This window comes from Salmo salar, chromosome ssa19 (genome assembly GCF_905237065.1).
Source record: "Salmo salar chromosome ssa19, Ssal_v3.1, whole genome shotgun sequence".
In the NCBI taxonomy this organism is placed as follows: domain Eukaryota; kingdom Metazoa; phylum Chordata; class Actinopteri; order Salmoniformes; family Salmonidae; genus Salmo; species Salmo salar.
Window position 1 is genome coordinate 28591976 of NC_059460.1, and position 26159 is coordinate 28618134.

Here is a 26159-nt window from a genome sequence, read left to right on the forward strand (position 1 = left end):
CCACGGTCTCCGTAATAACCATTAGAATAGTAGCAAAATTTTTATAAAATTTTTTTAGACCCACATTTTCTCCTCTCCTTCGTTACTCCTGATCACATGTGCTGCCATATAAATAGAACGACTAGAATGGGTGTCCTCAATCAAGTCAATGATGGCATATGGGTGGACTGGCGGCCATTGTGAGTGTACACATAGGAGCAAAGCAGGAAGTAAAAGCAGGAAGTAAAAGCAGGATGTGCTGTGATTTGTTGATTCAAACTCAACTGACGTTACAAAAAATACATTCCATTGCATGAGCCACATCAGCTAACATCATTTGAATGAACATTATAAATTACCATGACAATTATTGCATCACAATACCAGGCAGCCATTGCGAGTTTACCCATGAGTTCATCAGTCAAATTGCCAGGGTTAAAGGTTCCAAGCCCGTTCTATTCTTCCTATTTCTATGTGTGCTGCTGCTGCATTTTGGGCGGCGTCGTGCGCAACCATTGGTTGATGCAATGCAACGTTTGCAATGTAGTCAGCCTGGAACGTGACCACAGACTATTGCTACTTTGTGGAAAGTTCACGCTCATACAACAATACAGGCACCATAAGCAAACATACAGTACCCTAAAGAAACACTAACATGTACACTTGTGCAATCTTGACTTACAACCAAGCAGACTTTCTGACTGTTATGTGTAAATACATCATTTATTCAAATTCATGTGTATAATAACATAGTTATATATATATAGCTAGACAGTTCTTGAGGTTTGAGAAAGGACTGGTGTTCCTCAAGGATAGCATATCAGCGACATTTCTTCATTTTTTTGCGCATCATTTTGCACCTTACATAATTGTGGAACTAGACTTTAAACCGTGAAAGGCACTGTGGTGATTCCCATTGGCACTGCTAAAATAATGATCTACATTGAAAAAAACTGCAATATGAAAATATACATTCAGATAATCAGATATAAATGGACTAAAGTCGTACAAAAAACAGCATTAAAAACAATGAGACCAATCTATGAGTCAATTACTTGGGTCATTATTTAAAAACAATATGGATCCTCTCAGCTCTTGATTGTCATGTTGTTGTAATGCAAATGCTGGAAATAATGGTCTGGATTCACTTTGGAGGATAGCTGAATGTGGCCACTAGAGGGGGAAAGCTCAGTGAATGCAGCCTTAGTCCCGATTCAGGCATGTGCAGTTTGTCCCTCGTCTCTCTCCATGCAGCATATCCATGCAAAAGTGTGTCAGAGGGCTAGTTACACTTGTGGGTGGAACATAATGTTGCTCACCACACCGCCTCTGATTCACCGTGCTTCTTTTTCTTCTTCCCCAGAGGGCGCTATAACCCTGGAGTTTTTGCTGTAGAAAATGATATCACTTATAGATTATACAAATATTTTTGAATGCAAACAATATAACTATGACTTAGACAGAAAAACCAATGCGGATAGAAAACTTCAGAGACAGACAAACAGACACACAAAGAGACAGGCAGACGGATACTCACAGCTCTCCATGGCTTTCTCACAGATGTAGCTGATGAGATCTTCACAGAAGAAATCATTCCACAGTCCCTCGTGGATGAGGCCTGCGCAGTCCTCTCCTCTCTCATGCCCGTGGCTCCAGTTGTCTGGCTGGCCCGGCTTCCACTTCCTACAATCACACAGCAGAGTGCACTCACACACTGAATTCCTTCCAACTATAGAAACAAATTCAGTGAGGACAAACCTAACTTCAGACAACTTCCCTTCAGTCACACATTGATGTCAATGCGAGGTCTCAAGTGGATCAGTCTTGTCACTGAGGTACTATACTCACGTGAAGGCAGGTTCGGTTCCATCCAGCCAGTGCCAAACATTCTCCTTCTCCCTATCTGTCAGACCCATCCAGAAGTAGCCCTTTCCAGAGGTCTGCTTCTGCAGCCATTTCTGAGTGAAAACAAGAAAACATGATGTCAGTAATGTCACTAATTTTATGACTGTTCAAACAGATGTGAATTGTATTACAAAAGGCTTATAAGAAGGACTATCACCTGTTCAGCTATATCGTTAATGATCACCATTGACGCAGTCTGGGCATCGCAGCTTTTCTTTGCATCGTCAAAGTTGTGCAGCTCCCTGGAGAAGTGGTAGCATTTGTCTCTGAAGCCAACCCACTCACGAGGACAACCTGAAGTTAATTTGGTTATATTTTCAAACTATCACCAATTAACTCATGTCCTGTCAACTCATAGGTGGTGTTGACAGAGTGATACAGAGATATTAATGGTGTATAAAGAGTATTATGAGTGAGTCTTACCTGGGGCCATCACTGTAGGGGCCGGGGAGTCACTCTTCAGAGAGACAGAGGCCAAAGGCACTGCTGCTACTGCTGCAGGTCGGGCAGGATGTCCTGGTAGTCCAGGTGGCCCTGGGGCCCCCTGGGGCCCCATCACTCCCCTGGGTCCCTGTACCCCAGCCGGCCCCACCTGTCCTAGGTCTCCCGGCGGTCCCTGGGGCCCCTGAGGACCGGGCTGTCCGTCTCTCCCAAGGAGCCCAGCCGTTCCTGGCTCACCCTTCGCCCCCGGAGGTCCTGCCCTGCCGCCTGACCCTCGGGAGCCCTTTGAACCTGGGTTTCCCCGTGAGCCTTGTTGACCTTTGGAACCTGGTAGTCCCGGTGGTCCTGGAGATCCCTTCTCTCCACGGAGCCCCTGCACCCCAGGCCCACCTTTATCCCCTTTCTCCCCCTTCTGACCGGCCTGACCGGCCGCTCCCTGGGGTCCTTTGTCTCCCCGCGGGCCTCTGGGACCAGGTGGACCTGAAACAAGAAACAATATGTTTTCTTTTGAAACGTGTCTGTTCAACTGTATACTGTTTACAACACACTTCTACGTGAACAAAATAAAAAGCTACTATTTAGTGTGTGCCCTCACCCTGGAGAATGGTGAAGTTGGTGATTAGCTGTGAGTGCTTGCTGTCCACTAGTTTCATCTCCTCCATGACTATGGAGAGGCTGGTGACCTCCTTGTCGAGGCGGGCCGCCAGGTCGTCCTGCTGCAACCTTAGCGTGCTGGTGTCCGACCTCACGTCCAAAACCGTGGAGTTCAGGTCAGCCAGGTAGTCGGAGTGGCGTCCCACCGTCTCAGCGCAGGTGCGCAGCTCGTTGAGGTTGAGATTGATGGCGCCCAGGAGTTGGGTTGTAAAGCTGATGTTGCCAGTCACACGGTCAATGCTCCCCTCCGACTCGTCCAGGCGTATCTCCAGCTGGTCGAACTTGGAGGAGGTGAGGTTGTCATGGTCCCTCTGCTGGTCCATGATCTCCCTGAGGGTCTGGTCGTGGTTCTCCGCCAGGCTGGAGGTGTTCTGTAGCTGTCCGGACAGCGAGGCCAGCTGAGAACCCACGTCCTCCAGAATGTCGTTGTTGGCCTTGGCCAGGACCGAGGCGTTGGAGGCCAGCACCTGGAGGTTCTGCACCTTCTCCCGCAGCCAATCTGCGTCCGACTTAGTCTGCCTGGCCGTCTGCTCTATACTCTGGAAGTCATTGCGGATCTTCTGGATTGCCTGGCTGGTGTCGTCCACTGACCTCTGCAAAGCCAAGATCAGGCCCCTTTGTTGTGCCTGGGTGAGGTTGAGATTCCCGATGCTGAACAGGGCCTGGCTCTGCTGCCGAACCTGCTCCTGGAGCTCCGTCTGCAGCCGAGCCGTGTCGTCCTGAAGACCCTCCATGGTGCCGCCGTAGGCCTGCAAGGTGCCATTGACGGACCTCAGCATGGCTGTGTTGGCATCCAGCAGACCCTGGATGGAGCCCTGGCTGCCTTGCATGTCCTGGCCAGCATCCTGCAGACGACCCAGGGCTGCCCGGTTACTACTGCTCCTTTCAGCCACCTCGGACAGCTGCCTCTGCAGAGCCCAGATGTTGTTCTTAAAGGCCTGGATTTCTGTGGTGGTGTTCTCCGACTTCTCGCCAGTCTGGTCATCTGGGAACATGGGATGAAATTGACTTGGACTTTGTAACTGAGAGTTGGATGAAGTTACACTTCTCTCAATGATGAATGTTTCTAAAAACAGCTATTCTGATTAATTTGATATATTCAAGATAATGCATAGACCCATAATACAAGGGATACTGTATGATCAACTGGCTAGCGTATATGCTCCGTACTGCTGTGACCATGTGGTAGGTAGGGGTGAAACTCACCTAGCTTTTTCAAGTCTGTTTCCACAGCAATGATCTTCCCCCCATAGCTCTCGATACCTTCGGACACATTGTCAACCTTTTGCACCACTGCAAAACAAACAACACAACACGATCAGGGTTAGGTCTTCAGCACAGTTGTTGGCTCCATACAATATTAACAGTCTGAGAAGGATGGGCAGAATAGCCTGAAACTATACAAAAGGGATCAGAAAGGATACTTATGAAAACTCACTCAGACACAATATATAAGATATCATATAAGATGTACATTTATCTGGTGGGTATGTAATAATGGTTGCCTCGGCAATCACAAGCTCTAAGATTAGGAAATGGTAATGTAATACACAATAACGTCTCAATGACTTGGTGTGTCCATGAAGACTGAGCATGAGACACTGAAGACACTGGAAAATGAGTGCAGAGGGGGTGGGTGGTCAGAGGGAGTAGGATCTGGAGATGATCAAAGTGGGGCAGAGACAGAGGGACCCTGGGGGACAGGAAGAGACCCAAGTGGGGGTCCTCAGTAAACAGGGGGTTCAAAGCGTACCCTAAGGAGACAGACGCTGCGTCAGGCAGGGTCTTTACGCCCCCACAGGCGACAGGACCCTTCATTTCCTATGGAATGTGTCTGGGAATCATCCCACCACCACCACCACAGGCTATGGAGGCATCTCTAACCATCTAATTGGAGACCACAGGGGTTCCAACCAGTGGTGAAAACTGCACACCATGCTATTTCTGTTATTTCTATCCTCCACAGGTAAAGACCAACCAACCCATCAAGCTCAAAGACCCCACCATGCTCAACCTTAAATGGGTATAATCATCTATTTTATTCAAGGGCCAAATCATCGTAAAGACACAGGATGAGAAGATTTAGCACCACCTCATTCCCTCCCTCTGACTGAGAGCATGGGAGGACATGGATAGATAGATCCCACTGTTATGACTGGGTGTGTTTCCCTGGGCACGCTGTATGTGCTTATGATCTTCATAGCTTTCAATGTGTAAGGTGTAGTCGCAGAGTACTTTCTACTGTATGCCAGTCACAGACAGTGAGGGGTGAGGAAGCTTTCCAGCAGAGCCCCGCCTGTTTTTCATGTTATTTTGGCATTAATACGTATCAAATATCAGTTTGCAAACAATGTAAAAAAAAAAAAAAATCTTTGAGTTAACAAACATTATCTATTTTTTGCTTTCTTGAGTAAAGCATAGAAAAATGGAGGTGTTTCAGCCTAGCTCAGTGCTTTCTGTGGTGGAGGGGCAGACAGAGGAAAATACGGAGCGTAGGGGTTGGTAATGTTCTTTAGTTGTGCCATAATTGGCTCAGTGTTCTGTCACTCATGGGGACACTATGTCACTGCAAAATCTGTGGGTAGAGCTCGAAAATTCAAGCCCCTTGGGCGCTGCCATACATTTACATTAGAAGTGCCCATCCATGAAGGCTCAAGGTCATTGGCCACGGATAAAATTACATCAAATCACGTTATATCTACCGTAGCTTTGATTGGACTGATCATGTCAACATCATACTTTCAAAATCTTAGCTAGCAAGCTAGACAAGCAGTCGTCTTCATGCATGAAGTCACCAATCTACTGGCAAATCCTTTTCAATCATTGTCACATGAAGAGAAATGATAGATAAAACTCATCGGCCATTGGACATAAACATTACACAACAAGTTGGAAATCGCTAATTCAAAAATGAGTGCTAAGGCGCCACTGCAGCCACGGGTTCGATCCCAGGCCGTGTTACAGCCGGCTGTGACCGGGAGACCCATGAGGCGACGTACATTTGGCCCAGCGTCATCTGGGTTAGGGAAGGGTTTGGCCGGCCGAGATGTCCTTGTCTCATCGTGCTCTAGCGACTCCTTTTGGCGGGCCGGGTGCGTGTTTCCTCTGACACATTGGTGCGGCTGGCTTCCGGGTTAAGCAAGAACTAGTGCAGCTCTCGACCTTCTCCAAGTCCGTAGGAGAGTTGCAACGATAAGACAAGATTGTAACTACCAATTGGATATTACGAAAAAAAAAAGGGTAATGCCATGGGCCAGAAAAGTTTGAATACATTGGCCATGCTGTCAATCCAGCATGACTTCTGCTGTGTTCAAAACTACTGGAGACTCGGAACTGGGAAATCTCAGTTCCGACATTTCAAGTCGTGATTTCGGTCCTCTTTCTAGAGCCCAAAAGAAGGACCGTCGCGCCACCTTCCTGTTTAAGTGAGCACAGCACAACAAGGTGAGTCCAAAAATGTATTGTATGCTGCTGCATAAATGATGTAATATGCAAAGGTGATACTGTATGTTTACATGTAGCCAAGAATAGAATACTAAGTGTATGTTGTGTAGTAAGCTGTTAGTAGCCCATGTGCCTTACCCTAATAATTTGGTAGAAACCACATTTGTTTAACCTAGTCAGCCACATAAGCAATGTTTTTTTTAAGGCAATAAATGAGGCTGAATGAACTGTTTTGTTTCCAGACAAGGCTCCGCTGATAGCCAGGTGTAGCAGTGGTAAGATGTTGGGACTGTTGTTGGGACTCTGCTGTTGGGACAGCTTTATGTAGGCCCTAACAGTTTGTGGGCACCGTTTGTCACCGTTATAGTCCAATTCATTTATTGTTTGGTGTTGTGTTGTGTAGTGGCTTTGCTGGCATGCATCTAAAAAAAGTATGCCCGAACAAGATTTATGCTAAAATCACCACTGAATCTTACATGTTTCTATGGCACAGTTGTAATAAAGGAAAAATAAATACACTACAACATTGCAAGTTAAACATTGTGATAGCCACAACAATGTAGAAGAGGGCTCCGTAATTAAAGTATAGTGATGATAGAACGTCAAACTGACAATGAAAAGGCATCTTTGACTGGAAATGAGAGACGAGAGACAGAGAAACATTCTTCAAACCGCCGAGGATGAGTGTACTTTTCTCATTGTCAACAAACAATAGAAAAATGTCTGAAAATAGAAACCCAGAAGTTTCATGCAAGCATTTAATGACTTGCATGTGTTCCATCTATAATTATGGTCAACAAAAAGTCAAGTAGACTGAATCTCTCGATTTGTGCCATATTCGCTTGCATGCATAGCAGGGAATTCATCCCAACAGGACAGTATGTACATTTAGATGGAATTTGTTTCAGGTGAGTGTCCTGTGTTAGAATCACTCCTACTGTAGCTGATAGCGTTGACTGGGGTCCATATTCACAAAGCGGCTCAGAGTAGGAGTGCTGATGTTGTTCATAATGATTTAAGGCAAAACTGATCCTAGATCAGCATTCCTACTCTGAGACGCTTTCTGAATATGGGCCTGGTATGGGTAGCCTCATAGACGTGTGTGTGGAACGCAGGAGTAAATGCTTCCACATGTTTGAGAAACCGTTTACTACATACACTCACTGAACGTCTAATTCTCCCAGCATCCCTCTCTTTCCAGTACAGGAAACAACGAATCAAAACAACATTCCTTACCATTCACAGACATGTATCCAGACTTGAAACAGAGAGAATATAATTCTGATGGAAAATGGTTTTGTACAGAGTAGACATCCTAATGTTTTGGGAAACTCAAGTTGCCTGTATACGGAAAACAAATGCCACTAGGGATGTACAGTAGCCTTTTCATGGTGGAAAGATGTTTAAAATGTTTACCCTCATAGATGACTATTCGCCCCAAAATACTCAAAAAAAATAAAATAAATAAAATAAAAACATATGAACTAGAAAAACACCCTCTCGATTGAAAGAGTAGTATTAGCTCAGAGTGGAGAGGCATGGCCAGTCTGAAATGAAACGTTCCGCTGCAAACTAAATGAGACACATTTCCAGACACCACAAACTACTGTACCACACAGAGCACAAAAGACGCATTCAGCTCAGGTCTGCAGACCAAAACGTACACCTACTGCACATTGTTTCTCTCTATAACAATTACACACACACACACACACACACACACACACACACACACACACACACACACACACACACACACACACACACACACACACACACACACACACACACACACACACACACACACACACACACACACACACACACTTGTTTCTATGTCTGGGGGACAACCCATGTGGGACCCCATGTGGGACGTGACTCAGCGCTGTGTTTTTAATTGCACTCATCCTCTCTGTTAAACTTTAATCACTTTGGTGTGATGCTCTCTGTACTAATGTATTAATTCCTCTCTGTCTAGATGTTGGATTCAAATAGATGTTAATGCAGAACGCTGTGGATAAAAACACAACTTTGGGAAACTCTCTTCTAAGTTATGAAATAATTATCATCCTAAATGACAAACATACGCTACTAGCCTGCTACTCTGGAACGACAGTGATGCTTTACATGGTTTAGCTGAACGCTGGAGAATCACAGGGAGAGTACACACACACACACAGATGGATGCTCTTCGTGGTTGGAATCCATTTTATCCTGCTCAATTATATTTAAATATCTTTAATACTATGTTGATACACGCACGCACGCACACACACACTGTATAATATCTGGTCCCCAGAGCTATGCCCTAGGCCAGCTGTGCTGCAGCTGTGGTTTCTGGGTGTCATCCCTTCCTCACAATACACACAACACATGCAAGCACACGACAAACTCACACACACACGCACACACACACACACACACACACACACACACACACACACACACACACACACACACACACACACACACACACACACACACACACACACACACACACACACACACACACACACACACACACACACCCTGACACCTCTGCTTATTTTTGCTAAAGCTCAATATTATAGCCGAGAATGTAGTGACACATTCCATGTACACAGCTGGAGCAGAGGGAGAGAGAGGGAGAATGCAGCATGAGTGCTGAGTGAGGCCAAAGAGAGCGCGAGACTCCCCCTACACCCTCTTATTCTCTTCTCTGATTCCTCTCCCTCCTCATATTCACCTGTGTCTAATCCCTCCCTCATATAGCCTGGGTCGTGTCTCAAATGACACCCTATTCCCTATAGAGTGCACTACTTTTGTCCAGGGCCCCCATAGGGGACGCAACACTAGTCTTTCCTGCCAGGACAATGTCCGAGAGCTGGAGAAGAGGTTTTCACAGCCTATCATGGAGGTTCTATACTGTAGTTCAGTGGAGATCACATACACACCATAAAGAGATCAGGTGATGAAGCGAGAACATTGCTATGGGTGAGAGTAGAGAGCATAGGGTCAGCTCGATGTTAAGATATCTGGCCACACTTCATCATACACTGCATCCTACAGTACAGAATACAGATGTGAAGTGAATAGAACATTGGGGTCTCACTTACGGCTGTTGCGCGTGACTGTATTACCGCCACACTGGCAGTCCTGAGTCATGAAGGCGGTCAAATTCCACGTGACCGTTTAGTCACGGTAATTAGGCTTCTCCAAGCTCTGATGCTGCTGTGTGTGTGTGTGTGTGTGTGATGGTCATTAGTAGCCTATCAAACTTGCTAATTGCCTGGTACTCAGCACTCTATTGTCCCTCTAATCACTCTGACATCAATGCAAATGTAATCAAAAATCTACTCAAACCCTTCATGAGAGCCCATGAGCTCTAGTTGCACAACATTTATATAGGCTATGCAATTGAGCGAGAAAACAGAGTGATGGCCTCTATTAAATAGAGGAGGATCGCATCAGCTTTCTATAGGTTAGGCCGACTATATTTATTTCTCAACTTTCCTAATAATCAGCACACCTGGCTGGCCTGAAAATGAAAAGCAGGAATTATGTATTTTTTCCCGCTGCCCCGGTTTCGAGACAGGTGCGTGATAATGGTCCATTCTAAATCAAAACAAATTTCACACATATATTATTTGGTATACAGTTGAAGTCGGAAGTTTACATACACCTTAGCCAAATACATTTAATCTCAGTTTTTCACAATTCCTGACATTTAACCTGTTAGGGCTAGGGGGCAGTATTTACACGGCCGGATAAAAAACGTACCCGATTTAATCTGGTTATTACTACTGCCCAGAAACTAGAATATGCATATAATTATTGGCTTTGGATAGAAAACACCCTAAAGTTTCTAAAACTGTTTGAATGGTGTCTGTGAGTATAACAGAACTCATATGGCAGGCAAAAACCTGAGAAGATTCTGTACAGGAAGTGCCCTCTCTGACAATTCCTTGGGCTTCTTGACTCTCTTTATTGAAAACTTAGGATCTTTGCTGTAACGTGACACTTCCTACGGCTCCCATAGGCTCTCAGAACCCGGGAAAAAGCTGAATGACGTCTTTGCAGCCCCTGGCTGAAAAACATTAGCGCCTTTGGTAAGTGGTCTATCAGAGGACAATGAGAATGAGGCGCGTGCACGAGGCGACCCCATGTTTTTATTTTCTCTCTCTTTGAACTAAAACACAGATTCCCGGTCGGAATATTATCGCTTTTTTACGAGAAAAATGGCATAAAAATTGATTTTAAACAGCGGTTGACATGCTTCGAAGTACGGTAATGGAATATTTAGAATTTTTTTGTTACGAAACGCGTCGAGCGCGTCACCCTTCTTTACACTTCGGATAGTGTCTTGAAGGCACAAACAAAACAGAGGATATTTGAACATAACTATGGATTATTTTGAACCAAACCAACATTTGTTATTGAAGTAGAAGTCCTGGGAGTGCATTCTGACGAAGAACAGCAAAGGTAATAACATTTTTCTTATAGTAAATCTGACTTTGGTGAGGGCTAAACTTGGTGGGTGTCTAAATAGCTAGCCCTGTGATGCCGGGCTATCTACATAGAATATTGCAAAATGTGCTTTCACCGAAAAGCTATTTTAAAATCGGACATAGCAAGTGCATAGAGGAGTTCTGTATCTATAATTCTTAAAATAATTATGTTTTTTGTGAACGTTTATCGTGAGTAATTTAGTAAATTCACCGGAAGTTTGCGGGGGGTATGCTAGTTCTGAACGTCACATGCTAATGTAAAAAGCTGGTTTTTGATATAAATATGAACTTGATTGAACAAAACATGCATGTATTGTATAACATAATGTCCTAAGATTGTCATCTGATGAAGATCATCAAAGGTTAGTGCTGCATTTAGCTGTGATTTGGGTGTATGTGACATTATATGCTAGCTTGAAAAATGGGTGTCTGATTATTTCTGGCTGGGTACTCTCCTGACATAATCTAATGTTTTGCTTACATTGTAAAGCCTTTTTGAAATCGGACAGTGTGGTTAGATTAATGAGAGTCTTGTCTTTAAAATGGTGTAAAATAGTCATATGTTTGAGAAATTGAAGTAATAGCATTTCTAAGGTATTTGAATAATGCGCCACAGGATTCCACTGGCTGTTACGTAGGTGGGACGATTTCATCCCACCTTCCCTAGAGAGGTTAATCCTAGTAAAAAAATCCCTGTTTTAGGTCAGTTAGGATCACCACTTTATTTTAAGAATGAGAAATGTCAGAATAATAGTAGAGAGTGATTTATTTCAGCTTTATTTCTTTCATCACATTCCCAGGGGGTCAGAAGTTTACATATATTCAATTAGTATTTGGTAGCATTGCCTTTAAATTGTTTAACTTGGGTCAAACGTTTCGGGTAGCCTTCCACAAGCTTCCCACAATAAGTTGGGTGAATTTTGGCCCATTCCTCCTGACAGAGCTCGTGTAACTGAGTTAGGTTTGTAGGCCTCCTTGCTTTGCACAGTTTTTCAGTTCTGCCCACAAGTGTTCTATAGGATTGAGGTCAGGGCTTTGTGATGGCCACTCCAATACCTTGACTTTGTTGTCTTTAAGCCATTTTGCCACAACTTTGGAAGTATACTTGTGGTCATTGTCCATTTGGAAGACCCATTTGCGACCAAGCTTTAACTTCCTGACTGATGTCTTGAGATGTTGCTTCAATATATCCACATCATTTTCCTGCCTCATGATGCCATCTATTTAGTGAAGTGCTCCAGTCCCTCCTGCAGCAAAGCACCCCCACAACATGATGCTGCCACCCCCTTGCTTCACGGTTGGGATGGTGTTCTTCGGCTTGCAAGCATCCCCCTTTTTCCTCCAAACATAATGATGGTCATTATGGCCAAACAGTTGTATTTTTGATTCATCAGACCAGAGGACATTTCTCCACAAAGTACGATCTTTGTCCCCATGTGCAGTTGCAAACCATAGTCTGGCTTTTTTTATGGAGGTTTTGGAGCAGTGGCTTCTTGCTTGCTGAGCGGCCTTTCAGGTTATGTTGATATCGGACTCGTTTTACTGTGGACATAGATACTTTGTACCTGTTTCCTCCAGTATCTTCACATGGTCCTTTGCTGTTGTTCTGGGTTTGATTTACACATTTTGCACCAAGGTACGTTCATCTCTAGGAGACAGAACACGTCTCTTTCCTGAGCAGTATGACGGCTGCGTGGTCCCATGGTGTTTATACTTGCGTACTATTGTTTGTACAGATGAACGTAGTACATTCAGGTGTTTGCAAATTGCTCCCAAGGATGAACCAGACTTGTGGAGGTCTACAGTTTTTTTCTGAGGTCTTGGCTAATTTCTTTTGATTTTCCCATGATGTCAAGCAAAGAGGCACTGAGTTTGAAGGTAGGCCTTGAAACACATCCACAGGTACACCTCCAATTGACTCAAATGATGTCAATTAGCCTATCAGAAGCTTATAAAGCCATGACATCATTTTCTGGAATTTTCCAAGCTGTTTAAAGGCAAAGTCAACTTAGTGTATATAAACTTCTGACCCATAGGAATTGTGATACAGTGAATTATTGTCACGACACCGACGGAAGGTGGCGCCCCTCCTCGCCCGGGCGGCGCTCATCGTCGCCGGCCTACGTGCGTGATTGTTCTGTGTGAGGACATATTTCGTTTGAGGAACAAATGTTTCCCTCTGCCTGTTTTTTTTTGCAGAGGTTATTGTGGTCTGTGTCCCCGCTTTGTGTTGTGCTGGGTTTTTGGAGCATTTGTTTTATGCGCCCTGCCCTACCTTGCTTTGTTCTGAGTGGATGCCCATTAAAAGTGTGTTCACGGATTTTCTGGCTCCTGTGCTTGACTCTACCTCTCCTGCTTCCTTGAGCCAACCTTGACAGAATCATGCACCAGAATTGATGGAGTCAGCAGGAGCTTCAGCGCCAGCCCCATCCATGGAAGAAAGGGTTGCCCAACACACGCGCATGGAGAGTTGGGACCGAAGCGCTCCCGGCCCCACTAACACGGTGGTTCAACAGCTTGCACCTCAACCAGCACCCACAGCACCCAGTACCAGCGGAGTGAAACTCGCCCCCCCCCCCAGGGAGTATGAAGGGACGGCCGCTGGGTGTAAGGGTTTCCTACTCCAGCTGGAGTTATACCTGGCGACCGTCCGTCCCCCTCCCTCGGGGGAGGAGAGTGTCAGCGTCCTCGTCTCGTGTCTCACGGGTAGAGCCCTGGTATGGGCCAACGCCGTGTGGGACAGTCCGGACTCAGCCAGGGACAACTACCCGGAGTTCACCCACCGCTTCTGGGCAGTGTTCGATCATCCCCCGGAGGGTAAAGCGGCAGGTGAGCGGCTATTTCACCTGAGAAAGGAGACGAGGAGCACGCAGGACTTTGCTCTAGAGTTCCGGACCCTGGCCGCTGGAGCGGGGTGGAATGAGAGGGCCCTTATAGATCACTACCGGCGTAGTCTGAGGGAGGATGTCCACTGGGAGTTAGCCTGTCGGGACACGACCATCCCCCTGGACCAGCTGATTGACCTGTCCATCCGACTGGACAATCTGCTGGCCGCCCGCGGGCATCCGAACCGGGCCCTGCTCATTCCACCTCCCAGCCTTCCTGCTCACCCGCCTATGGAGATAGGGGGGGTCTGCAGCCAGGAAGACTGGATGGGGAGTCCTCTCCTGCACCTCCTGTGGTTGCAGAGGGCACACTGTGGACCGGTGCTGGAGAAGCTCACCCGAGAGTCCAGAAGGCAGGCAGAGCACTCCTTTGACATCTCAGGTGAGTCAGCACCAGCCTCACCCAGAGCCTCCTGTCAGTCACATGTATGCGTTAGTGTCCTTTCCTGCTTTTTCCCCTCACACCCGGCTAAAGGCGCTAGTCGATTCAGGCGCGGCAGAGAGTTTTATGGACCGTGGGGTCAACGCTAAGTTAGGGATTCCCCTGCTCCAGTTGGACCAACCTTTCCCCGTGCATGCCTTAGACAGTCGACCATTAGGGTCAGGGCTGGTCAGGGAGGTCACCGTGCCACTGGTCATGGTAATGCGGGGGGGGTCATGAGGAGAGTATCAGTCTCTTCCTCATTGATTCCCCGGTGTTTCCGGTGGTACTAGGGATCCCCTGGCTAGCCACTCACAACCCTACGATTTCGTGGAGACAGGGGGCTCTTAAGGGGTGGTCAAAGGAGTGCTCGGGCAGATGCATAGGGGTTTCCGTCGGTCCGACTACGGTGGAGAGTCCAGACCAAGTCTCTACCATGCACATTCCCTCAGAGTATGCCGATTTGGCTATCGCCTTCGGCGACCCAATTACCACCTCATCGACGAGGAGACTGTGCGATAAACCTCCAGGTGGGCGCTGCACTTCCCCGTAGTCACGTGTATCCCCTGTCTCAGGAGGAGACAGTGGCTATGGAGACATACGTCACTGTGTCCTTGAGGCAGGGATACATTCGGCCATCCAACTCACCTGTCTCCTCAAGCTTCTTTTTTGTGAAGAAGAAGGAGGGGGGTCTCCGCCCGTGCATTGACTATAGAGGTCTAAATTCTATCACGGTGGGTTTTAGTTACCCACTACCTCTCATCGACACGACGGTGGAGTCATTTCACGTGGCGCGCTTCTTCACAAAATTGGATCTCAGGAGTGCGTATAATTTGGTGCGTATCCGAGGAGGGGACGAGTGGAAAACTGCATTTAGTTCCACATCTGGCCACTATCAGTACCTCGTCATGTCGTATGGGTTAAAGAATGCTCCCGCCGTCTTCCAATCCTTTGTGGACGAGATTCTCCAGGACCTGCTCGGTCAGGGTGTAGTGGTGTAAATCGATGATATTCTGATCTACTCCACTACACATGCCGTGCATGTGTCTCTGGTGCGTAAAGTGCTTGGGCGACTGGTGGAGCATGACCTATACGTCAAGGCTGAGAAATGTGAGTTCTCCAAGCCAGCCGTCTCTTTTCTGGGGTATCGCATTTCCACATCCGGGGTGGTGATGGAATGTGACCACATTTCAGCCGTGCGTAATTGGCCGACTCCCACCACGGTGAAGGAGGTGCAGCGGTTCTTGGGGTTTGCCAATTACTACCGGAGGTTTATCCGGGGCTTTGGGCAGGTGGCGGCTCCCATTACCTCACTGATGAAGGGGGGTCCGGTGCGGTTGCGGTGGTCAGCGGAGGCAGACAGGGCCTTTAGTCGTCTGAAGGCGCTGTTCACCGATGCTCCAGTGCTGGCGCATCCGGATCCCTCTTTGCCATTCATAGTGGAGGTGGATGCGTCCAAGGCTGGGGTAGGAGCCGTGCTATCACAGCACTCGGGCACGCCCCCCAAGCTTCGCCCCTGTACCTTCTTCTCTAAGAAGTTGAGTCCGGCGGAGCATAACTATGATGTGGGGGACAGGGAGTTGCTGGCTGTGGTAAGAGCCCTGAAGGTGTGGAGACATTGGCTTGAGGGGGCGCGTCACCAATTTCTCATCTGGACCGACCACCGTAATCTGGAGTACATCCGGGCGGCGAGGAGACTGAACCCTCGTCAAGCCAGGTGGGCGATGTTCTTTATGAGATTTCAGTTTACAATCTCGTACATCCCAGGTTCCCGGAACACTAAGGCCGACGCACTGTCTCGTCTCCATGACACCGAGGAACGGTCCACCGATCCCACTCCCATACTTCCAACCTCCTGCCTGGTGGCACCGGTGGTCTGGGAGGTGGATGCGGATATCGAGCGGGCGTTATGGGCGGAACCTACTCCTCCTCAGTGTCCCGTGGGTCGTAAGTACGTCCCGCTCGGTGTCCGGGATCGGTTGATCCGGTGGGCGCACACGCTACACTCCTCGGGTCACCCAGGGATTGAGCGGATGGTGTGTGGTCTTAGTGGGAAATACTGGTGGCCCACCTTGGTGAAGGACGTGAGGCGCTATGTCTCCTCCTGTTCGGTGTGCGCCCAGAGTAAGGCTCCTAGGCACCTGCCTAGAGGGAAATTACAGCCCCTCCCGGTTCCACAGCGACCATGGTCCCACCTGGCGGTGGATTTCCTCACTGATCTCCCGCCGTCTCAGGGCAACACTGCAATCCTGGTCGTTGTGGACCGGTTCTCTAAGTCCTGCCGTTTGCTCCCTTTACCCGGTCTTCCTACGGCCCTGCAGACCATGGAAGCTCTATTCACCCACGTCTTCTGGCACTACGGGGTGCCTGAGGACAACGTCTCAGATCGAGGCCCCCAGTTCACGTCTCGGGTGTGGCGGGCGTTTATGGAGCGACTGGAGGTTTCGGTCATTTTGACCTCAGGGTTTCACCCCGAAAGTAATGGACAGGTAGAGAGGATAAATCAGGATGTGGGCAGGTTTCTGCGGTCCTACTGCCGGGACCGGCCAGGGGAGTGGGCGAGGTTTGTGCCATGGGCCGAGATGGCTCAGAACTCTCTTCGCCACTCCTCTACCAACCTGTCGCCTTTTCAATGTGTGTTGGGTTATCAGCCGGTCCTGGGGCCCTGGCATCAGAGCCAGACGGAGGCCCCTGCGGTAGAGGACTGGGTCCAGCACTCTAGGGAGACCTGGAACGCCGTCCAGGAATCCCTGGAACGGGCCAGGGGACGACAAAAAGAGAGTGCTGACCGTCGCCGCAGTAAGGCCCCCGTGTTTACCCCAGGGGAGAGAGTCTGGCTCTCGACCCGGAACCTGCCTCTCCGTCTGCCCTACCCGAAACTGGGTCCGCGGTTTGTGGGGCCATTTAAAGTCCTGAGGAGAATAAATGAGGTGTGTTACAGGTTACAACTTCCTTCTTATTATCGTATTAACCACTCGTTTCATGTCTCTCCTCAGGCCGATGGTAGCTGGTCCGCTACAGGACAATGAGGTGCAGGAGGTCCCTCTACCCCCCCTGGACATCGGGGGCCTGCAGTACCTCGTGGACTGGGAGGAGAGGTGCTGGGTACCGGTGGAGGACATATTGGACCCAGTGCTAATCCGGGAGTACCACAGCCTCCATTCGGATCGCCCTGCGCCTTGCCCCCCAGGGCGTCCTCGAGGCCGGCGTCGGCGCGCTGCGGGAGCCGCGCGTCGGGGGGGGTACTGTCACGACACCGACGGAAGGTGGCGCCCATCCTCGCCCAGGCGGCGCTCGGCGGTCATCGTCGCCGGCCTACTAGCTGCCACCGATCCTCTGTTTCACTTTCTGTTGGTTAGGTCTAGGTTAGGCATGCACCTGTTTTGTATTAGTTGTTAGTGGGGGGGGGGGTATTTAGTCTACCTAGGTAGGTTTGTGTTTTGTGCGTGATTGTTCTGTGTCAGGACGTATTTCGTTTGAGGAACAAATGTTTCCCTATGCCTGTGTTTTTTTCGCAGGGGTTATTGTGGTCTGCGTCCCTGCTTTGTGTTGAGCTGGGTTTTTGGAGCATTTGTTTTATGTGCCCTGCCCTACCTTGCTTCGTTCTGAGTGGATGCCCATTAAAAGTGTGTTCACGGATTTTCTGTCTCCTGCGCTTGACTCTACCTCTCCTGCTTCCTTGAGCCAACCTTGACAATTATAAGTGAAATAATCTGTCTGTAAACAATTGTTGGAAAAAGTACTTGTGTCATGCACAAAGTAGATGTCCTAACAGACTTGCCAAAACTATAGTTTGTGAATAAGACATTTGTGGAGTGGTTGAAAAACGAGTTTAATGACTCCAACATAAGTGTATGTAAACTACCGACTTCAACTTTATGTAAAGACAAGATTAAATCAAGAATAGTCTGATTGGTGACAATATTAGCCTATCACTTGTAAATTCTATATTATCACTTGTGAACAATGCCCAGCATAAGGCAAGAAATTATGCCTTTTTTTGTGACTTTTTAGAATTATAGTCGCACATCTCATATAGCCTAGCCCATAGGCCTATATGTTTTGATACGGTTTGTATCACAACTAAAGTGCCAAATAACTTCTTAAAAATACAAGGGGTGTAGAGTCTAACTGGCATACATAAGTAACGAGTACCTTTCAAGTTTGGGGAAGATAATTTTCCCCATAAAAATGCACCTTTATAATAAAAGCATTAAATGTATATTCGCATTTACGGTAACTTTTGATAAAGGTGTTTTCCTGCTAATGGAACATTTGTGTTTATAGCCTACTGCCATGTGGGCATTGCTGTGTTATAATGTGAAGAAACAGCCTAATAGTTGATCAACATTTAAAGCTAAACGTTCTGATCTGCTGCGTCAGCCACATTGCGTAAAAATATTTTGGGATGCTAGTGTTTGTATTAATTTGGGATCTATCGCATCCCACAACTGTCCCAGACTATGTTTGGAATATTTATTTCTCGCACAGGTCAAATCTTGTACTATGGGGGATAGTAGATTGACATTGGCTAGTGCTTTTGCTGTTCGTTAGCCCTACTCAGCTTGCTGGCTACCCGAAAAGTAAATGTGGACAGTTATTTCAATATCTTCACTATGTACCTCAGGATTAGATAAGGATGCGCGCAGTTGCGTCCCCGATGTGTCTGTCTTCACTTGTAGCCTGTGAGAAAGGCCTGATCCCGTGATGGAGAGCCATGTGAGTGAGAGGTGCTTCGGAGCATGCCGCACTCAGGGAGAAGAGCACAATGCAGCACTCCGGTCCAAGGACACAACGGCCACTGGCCGCAAAAGTCATGTATTTTTTTGGGGGTGCATTACGGTCACACAAAGAGATGCTGCCGTGAAATTCGAGGCATTATCAAGTACTTGCCAAAATGTGAATGAGAGACTGATAAAGTGTGTGCAGCCTGCGCAACAAAACTCATGCCTTTCAAGCGACTTTTTTCAAATGATCATTAGAGTCGCATCATGCAGCCTTACAATGTATTAAAAATCTAAACATAGAGACCAACGTTTGTAGAACAACTTAAGTTACATGAATAACTCTTAATTAAGCATATAGGAGTACATACACTACCAGTCCAAAGTTTTAGAACATCTACTCATTCAAGGGCCAGATCAGGACCAAACATAAGGACTACTCGGAGTATGCTATTCTGTTCTTCTGAAATAGACTTAAATAATGGATCTTTTGTGAAGATGTAGGCTATATTACATGGATTTATTCGACTTTTTAAAATGTAGCTGTTCCAAAGGTCTGCATCAGTGTATGTGGAAGCCAGGAGATGCTAAATGTGTTTATGTTAATTAACGTCAATTACCGTGAGACCAACAGATATTTTCGTGACTGCCACAACCCTAGTCTTACTTCACATAACCATCTAGTCCTGACTGCATGGTTAGGCTGTGGAGCTGTGGTTCCCTGGACAGCCCACTACTATAGCTCTGCCAGTAAAAAACTATTTTAGTGGGTTTTGCTAGAGTTGCAGTGAGTTTACCACTTATCTGGTCTTAATTAGGGCTGCATGAAAATGTGCAGTGTGGAACAAGGATGAGGATTGACTACTGACTGACTGAACCCAATTGTGTGTGTAAAGGACATCACTTTTAATTTAATCTAAAATCCCCAACAACCATGAGCGATGTTAAAACGGTTATTTGTGCACACATGAGAACAGTTAGCGTAATTATCACAGGAATAGTCTAAGTTCGGCCTTTGGACCGTTGCGGGACAGTTTTCCCAAAGCTGGAAAGATCAGAACACAGACCAGGAAGTGAAGCTCCACAAAACCACAGGTCGGTTCCTTGAGGTGTGAGCGTGGGGGAGTAAGTCCTTGGGTCCCGAGAGAGTAAGTCCTTGGATGGAGAGTAAGTCCTTGGGTCCCGAGAGAGGGGGAACGGGGGTGTGCAGGGGTGCAGGAAGGATGCAAGGGGGAGAACATACAACAGCGCTGAGGTTTTCAAAGAAAGGCAAAAAAGGGGGCGGGCTGCGGCTGAGTTAATGTCACTTTGGAGAGAACAGGGCTTGTTTTGGTTTCAGAGTGTGATGGTCTTACAGTCAGTGGGATCGCTCAGAGTTTCCATGACTCTTCCACTAGCCTGAATTAATAACAATGAAACATTGCCCAACAGCATCTATGTCATGTTTGGGCAGAACGTAAGGAGTCACTGGGGACATTAGCCCACACAAACACACACACACGCACACACATACATACACACACACACCCACACACACACAAACACACACATACAGCACACACCCACACCAAACACACACAGCACACACACGCACCACATACACAAACACACACACACACACACACACACACACACACACACACACACACACACACACACACACACACACACACACACACACACACACACACACACACACACACACACACAGCCTCACACTCCAAAGCAAACAAACACACTGTGCTCATGGTGATCAAACAGGGGTGATCTTATTTCCTGGCAGGATGTGGAGAAGGACCTCACGCACAGTTTGGACACTCACTTTCTCAATGTGAAGGCGTAATAAGGTTTGGTTGAGCAATGCTGGTCACCACGGTCCCAGTCAGCTTACACAGTGACATAGCTAGACTTTCCATTCTATGTCTCTAAAGTAGCAACCACTTTGACAGATACACAAGCATGAAGAGATGTCTCCCCCTACCTTACAAGTAGTAGAGCCTTAGTTTTATTATTACTTTTATTTTATGCATAATGTACTGAGTCATTGTAATTGTCTGTACCCTGGGGACTTTTATTTTGAAAGCAATATTATGTCCATAGACACCAGTGGAGGTAGTGTAAACTATCTACAGTCAGAAATACAGTTTACAGAAGCATGCACTTTGATTGACAGGTGTCCTTGCTTACCTTTATACCCGAGGACAGCAACAGCGATGGTGAGTAGCGTGCACAGCACGTAGAGCAGTGCTATGGAGGTCTTCAGTGCCCACTCATTCTTACACTTAGTACACTGGGTACCCTCCTGGATACCTACACAAGGGAGAGAAATGCAGATGAATAACAATGTGTATGTAAAAACATATTAAAATGAGTTCTCGACAGCATCATAGTTAGTTTGTTCACACTATTCAAACTGTAACCAACACACACACACACACACACACACACACACACACACACACACACACACACACACACACACACACACACACACACACACACACACACACACACGCAACAGGTGGCCCGCCGACAAAAACAGGCCCCCAAGTGGGGGAGGTATTCCCACAAAAGAAATGAGATATTTGATCATGTCTCAATGTAATCAAGGTATACAACTATTGTTATTTTCAAATACAATGTATTTTTGGAATTGTGGCCAGTTGTGGCCAATTTGCAGTGTACAAATTATAATAATTATTTTCCAGCCCCCAGACAATTCACTCCAACAAAAAACAGCCTGCGGCTGAATCTAGTTGACTACTCTTGCCATAGGAAGTGAAAGGATTTTAAGTGCCTTTAAACGGTGTATGGTAGTAGGTGCCAGGCGCACCGGTTTGTGTCAAGAACTGTAACAATGCTGGGTTTTTCACGCTCAAAAGTTTCCCGTGTGTATCAAGAATGGTCCACCACCCAAGGGACATCCAGCCAACTTGACACAACTGTGGGAAGCATTGGAGTCAACATGGGCCAGCATCCCTGTGGAATGCTTTCTACACCTTGTAGAGTGCAACTCAATATTAGGAAGGTGTTCTTAATGTTTTATACACTCAGTGTATATTCAATATATTATATCCTATGACTGGATATCCTGCATCTCTGCACTCTACCTAGGGGTGAGTCCCAAATGGCACCTATTCCCTATATAGTGCAAGTGCACTACTTTTGACCAGAGTCCTATGAGCTCTATGGGCCCTCGTCAAAAGTAGGGCGCTATAAGGGATTAGGGTGCATTGGGGTATATTATGGCTCAGGTGGCTACAGAGTCGGGCTATGTGGAGACAGCAGAGAGCCTGGTCAAAGCGTGGCCTGGCTGGCCCTATGTGGGCTGAGGTCTGGGGTTCTCCAGGCCCTGGGTCTGAATCTCCAGGTGCCCACATCTGGACAAACAGCCTGGAGGCCACATTAAAGGGCCCAGTTGTTCCCTGAGGCCCCGGGCAGTGAGGGGGCGAGGGACACCATAACAAGACCCCCCCAAACTGTTTACACTGTGCCACAGGCTTATTTTCCTGAGAAAGCCTTCACTTGGCAGACTCTATGACACACACACACATCATGCATAAATTCACACACACACACACACACACACACACACACACACACACACACACACACACACACACACACACACACACACACACACACACACACACACACACACACACACACACACACACACACACACACACACACACTCCTCATAATGAAACATAAACAAACAGTTCCTGGATTCAATAATCAACATCAGTATGTAGGAGTATTCAAACCAGGGACATTCAAGTGCCTCCAACCATCGGGGAAAGTCATGGAGGACTGTTGGCATTCTCTTACATTTTCCTGGAATATTTCTTTCCAAGGATATCTTTCCTGACAGATGAGTGCCGAGATCCACAGTGCTGACGGGAACACAGCTGCATTGCATTTGAATTCAGGAAGTGGGTGAAAAAAAGAAAGGTCCTGCGTTTCATGTACCTGAAATAAAACGTATTTGCATGCCCAGCTCAAGGAAAGCCACTTCCAACATTTCCATGGCAACACAAAGATGGCCTGTGCCAATGCAATCTTTGTGTTAAAACTTCTTGACCTATGGCTAATAAATGCCAATAGGGCTTGCTGTCTCATGTAGATTATGATAATTCATTATATAAGTGATAATGCCCGAGAAGCCGTTGTTTGGAGGATATATTGGCACGGTTGTTGTTAGGCCCAAGACCCCGTGCCAATATATCCTCCAAACAACAGCTTCTCGGGCATTATTACTTTTCTACAACAGGTTAACAACATATTCAAATAAGGATTGACATATTTTCATAAAACAATGTTACTTTGATGAATTTATTCATACTATTTCATCTTTCCACGAGATATAGTCACAACACAAATCTAGGGTTGCTACCCAAGCCGGCTGGTCGTTCGTTCTATCTGTTCATTTGCCAGAGACCCGACCCAGTCGTTTTGTTCTAATTCTATGGATGCCACCCAGTCATTCATTCTAAATGTTTCATTTCATGATAGCTGGCAATGTTCTTATCCCTTGCTTGCTAACACAGCCACGTCCAACAGTGCAGTCAGAATAACAGCGAAAGGTGCTGCATTTGCGTTTGTTTAAGCTGTTTTCTAGTGATTTTTTGGGGATACATCCATAACAATGAGCTAATGATGCGCGATTTCACCTGGCATAAAACATTTGCTCTATCGCCAGGACACACAGCTAACATAATCACTTCAAACTGAAGCTGCATTTCGTGTTTTTCCTTTGACATTTCTTTGTATATATCCATAAAAATGATGCTGATTCACGATTTCGCCTGGCAGAGAAAAGCTGCCAGCCTGTCTGTCTCGTCCTGACTCCTGACAGGTTCATTACCATAGGACAGCTGGAGATCACATTTCAATATTCAGACAATATTGAAAATGTCAGTTGCAAATCTCCGTTGTTGAATACCAAATGCTAGTCTAAACAAAATGGAAGATAATGTCTAGATGCTTTTTACATTGTATATCTAGTAAATAAATGACCTGGCTGAGCTGATGAGACAGTGGATTGTGCAGTATCAGATGGAACAGAGTAAATAGGCATTTCAACGTCATGGATTTAACCAATGGTAATTTGTGGAATAGACACCGGCTGGAATGCAGTTTTAACCAAATAGCATTCAGGATTAGACCCACCCGTTGTATAAAGCCTAATAATTTCCTTTATAGAAAAGCATTGGTGTAGAATAGACTCTGGCACTCAAGTTCTCTGGCACCAAATAGATTTTCTAATTGGCTAAAGTTATCCCTTGCTAGCTATACTGCTCTTCAACTGCATGGGTGGCGACTCAAGTGCTCTGGCACCGAATGTGGCACCACAAATGTGGCACCACTCAAGTGCTCTCGCCACCCATGCAGTTGAAGAGCAGTATAGCTAGCGAGGGATAACTTTAGCCAATTAGAAAATACTGAAGTGATCAGCTAGTCAGGTTGCTCTGCTGCTATAGGGCCGCAGTGGGACTTTGGCCAGGATACCGAGGTTAACAGGCCTCCTCTTTCTATAGCTGTCCTGGGACCTGTAATGATCATTGGGAAGCAGACCTCAGTTTAACACCCTTTCCAGCTGGAAGATGCATTCTGTCTACTCAGCCAAGTCAAAGTGAAAAGGAGATTTACCGGAAGGAGTGTTGAGGCATGGAGCTGCCAAGAATATCTCTTAATATCACTGTGCCGGTTCTTTGTGTGCAGCCAGTCATACAGAATCACCTCAGACAGGCCTTATAGCAGCTGACCAAAGTATTGGTCGGTGAGATGTATTGGCCAGTGACAAAGCTCCTCTTCAATTTGCCTCTGTGCATGGATCATTGTAGAACATGGCAATGGTCATTCAGTTTGTAGCCGTTAGGGCTAAACAAAATGGATTTCAAAGCTTCAAGAACATTTATAACGACTGACATGTGTTTGGAGTGCAAACCCAATGCCGGCTTTCACTGCTAAAAAAGAACATGACAACATACATCACTTCTAAGTAATCAAAAAGACTTGGGCCAGAAACTGCAGACCTATCTAAATATGTTGACAGATATTTTATAAATCTATTGTGCTAAAAGTAAATCAAAACACTATAAAAGGAATGTTTTACAATACACAGACAAGGCGTTCTAACTCTGTCATCATTAGAGAATGTCGACAGGATCAACTAAGCTCTCAGGGTTAGCTGTCCAAGTATCCAAAATGGAGGACAGCTGTCAAAACACAAACATGGCCGCCACCAACGACAAACAACAACAAAGCAAACCCGCTACCCCCTCCATTTCCTGCACTTTCCCCCCTCCCTCCCATTGATGGTCAGATATAGAGTCAAGGGGGCAGACTGGGTCGGAGGTTTCAGATGAAGCAGCTGTTCTGTTGGACCTGTGTTCTTTCTCAGTCCAGAGACCGTCTCAGTCCACGGTCATGATCCATATGTCATGGCTTAATTGTTTGTCTCCCAGTGGGTGACTTCCTGGATGGGCCCTGGGGTCTGGCAACAGGACAACAGACACAGACCCATAGGGCTCTATATCACTGGGAAAGCATCTGCATGTTTACTACTATAGGCGCCTGGGATACATACAAGGCCTCTAGATTCTCTGCTTGATTAAAGTAATAGCCATCTGACATATGGACATTGGACAATTCAAACAAACCAAGTGAAACATAAACTGTCTGTTCTCATATCAGATCAGAGAAGAAAATCCTCAAAACAGACCGCAACACTGAGGACAGAACCTCTGGATAGCTGATACTATTTAGACATTGAGGTTTGGGTGTATTGGACTGCAGGTAAATGTCTTCTAGTCTATGCATATCTGGACTGAAGACTTAACATGAACTGACAATTTTCTCTGTGAAAATCATTCGTAGACTGGTCTGTGATTATAAACATTTCCGAGGAAGGATCTGAGAGAAATCAGAGCAGACTCCAGAGAAATGGAGACAAGAGTGAAATCGGTGCTTCCTTGTTCACAGTTTAACGATAATGTGTTGTCTATATGTGGAGTTTCATGGTTCCTTCAGACTGGCTGCTGCTCATTCAACTGGACAATGGTTTGTCGTCACTTCCCTCAGCTGCGAGGTCAAACCTAGTTTAGCCTGGCCAACCACAACCACAAAACAACCAACATCTAAGATACTGAGACAATGCTGAGACCACAGGCTGACAAAAACACTTTTACTGCTCGTAGCAAAACACAATGTTGCT

At 46.5% G+C, this 26159-nt stretch overlaps 1 protein-coding gene across 1 annotated transcript in view; it reads right to left on the bottom strand.

The window, feature by feature from the left end:
• Nucleotides 1-677: 677 nt before the first annotated feature.
• The window catches only part of LOC106578704 (collectin-12), a 51154-nt gene continuing 25672 nt past the window's right edge, over nucleotides 678-26159 (bottom strand). Inside the window, exons 3-10 of the mRNA XM_014157822.2 lie at nucleotides 21128-21250; nucleotides 4186-4272; nucleotides 2921-3964; nucleotides 2308-2805; nucleotides 2042-2178; nucleotides 1828-1937; nucleotides 1517-1662; nucleotides 678-1368 (exon numbers count right to left, since the gene is read on the bottom strand). Of these exons, the coding sequence (XP_014013297.1) occupies nucleotides 1349-1368; nucleotides 1517-1662; nucleotides 1828-1937; nucleotides 2042-2178; nucleotides 2308-2805; nucleotides 2921-3964; nucleotides 4186-4272; nucleotides 21128-21250 (2165 nt within the window). The 3' untranslated portion in view covers nucleotides 678-1348. The remainder of the gene's footprint in view (nucleotides 1369-1516; nucleotides 1663-1827; nucleotides 1938-2041; nucleotides 2179-2307; nucleotides 2806-2920; nucleotides 3965-4185; nucleotides 4273-21127; nucleotides 21251-26159) is intronic.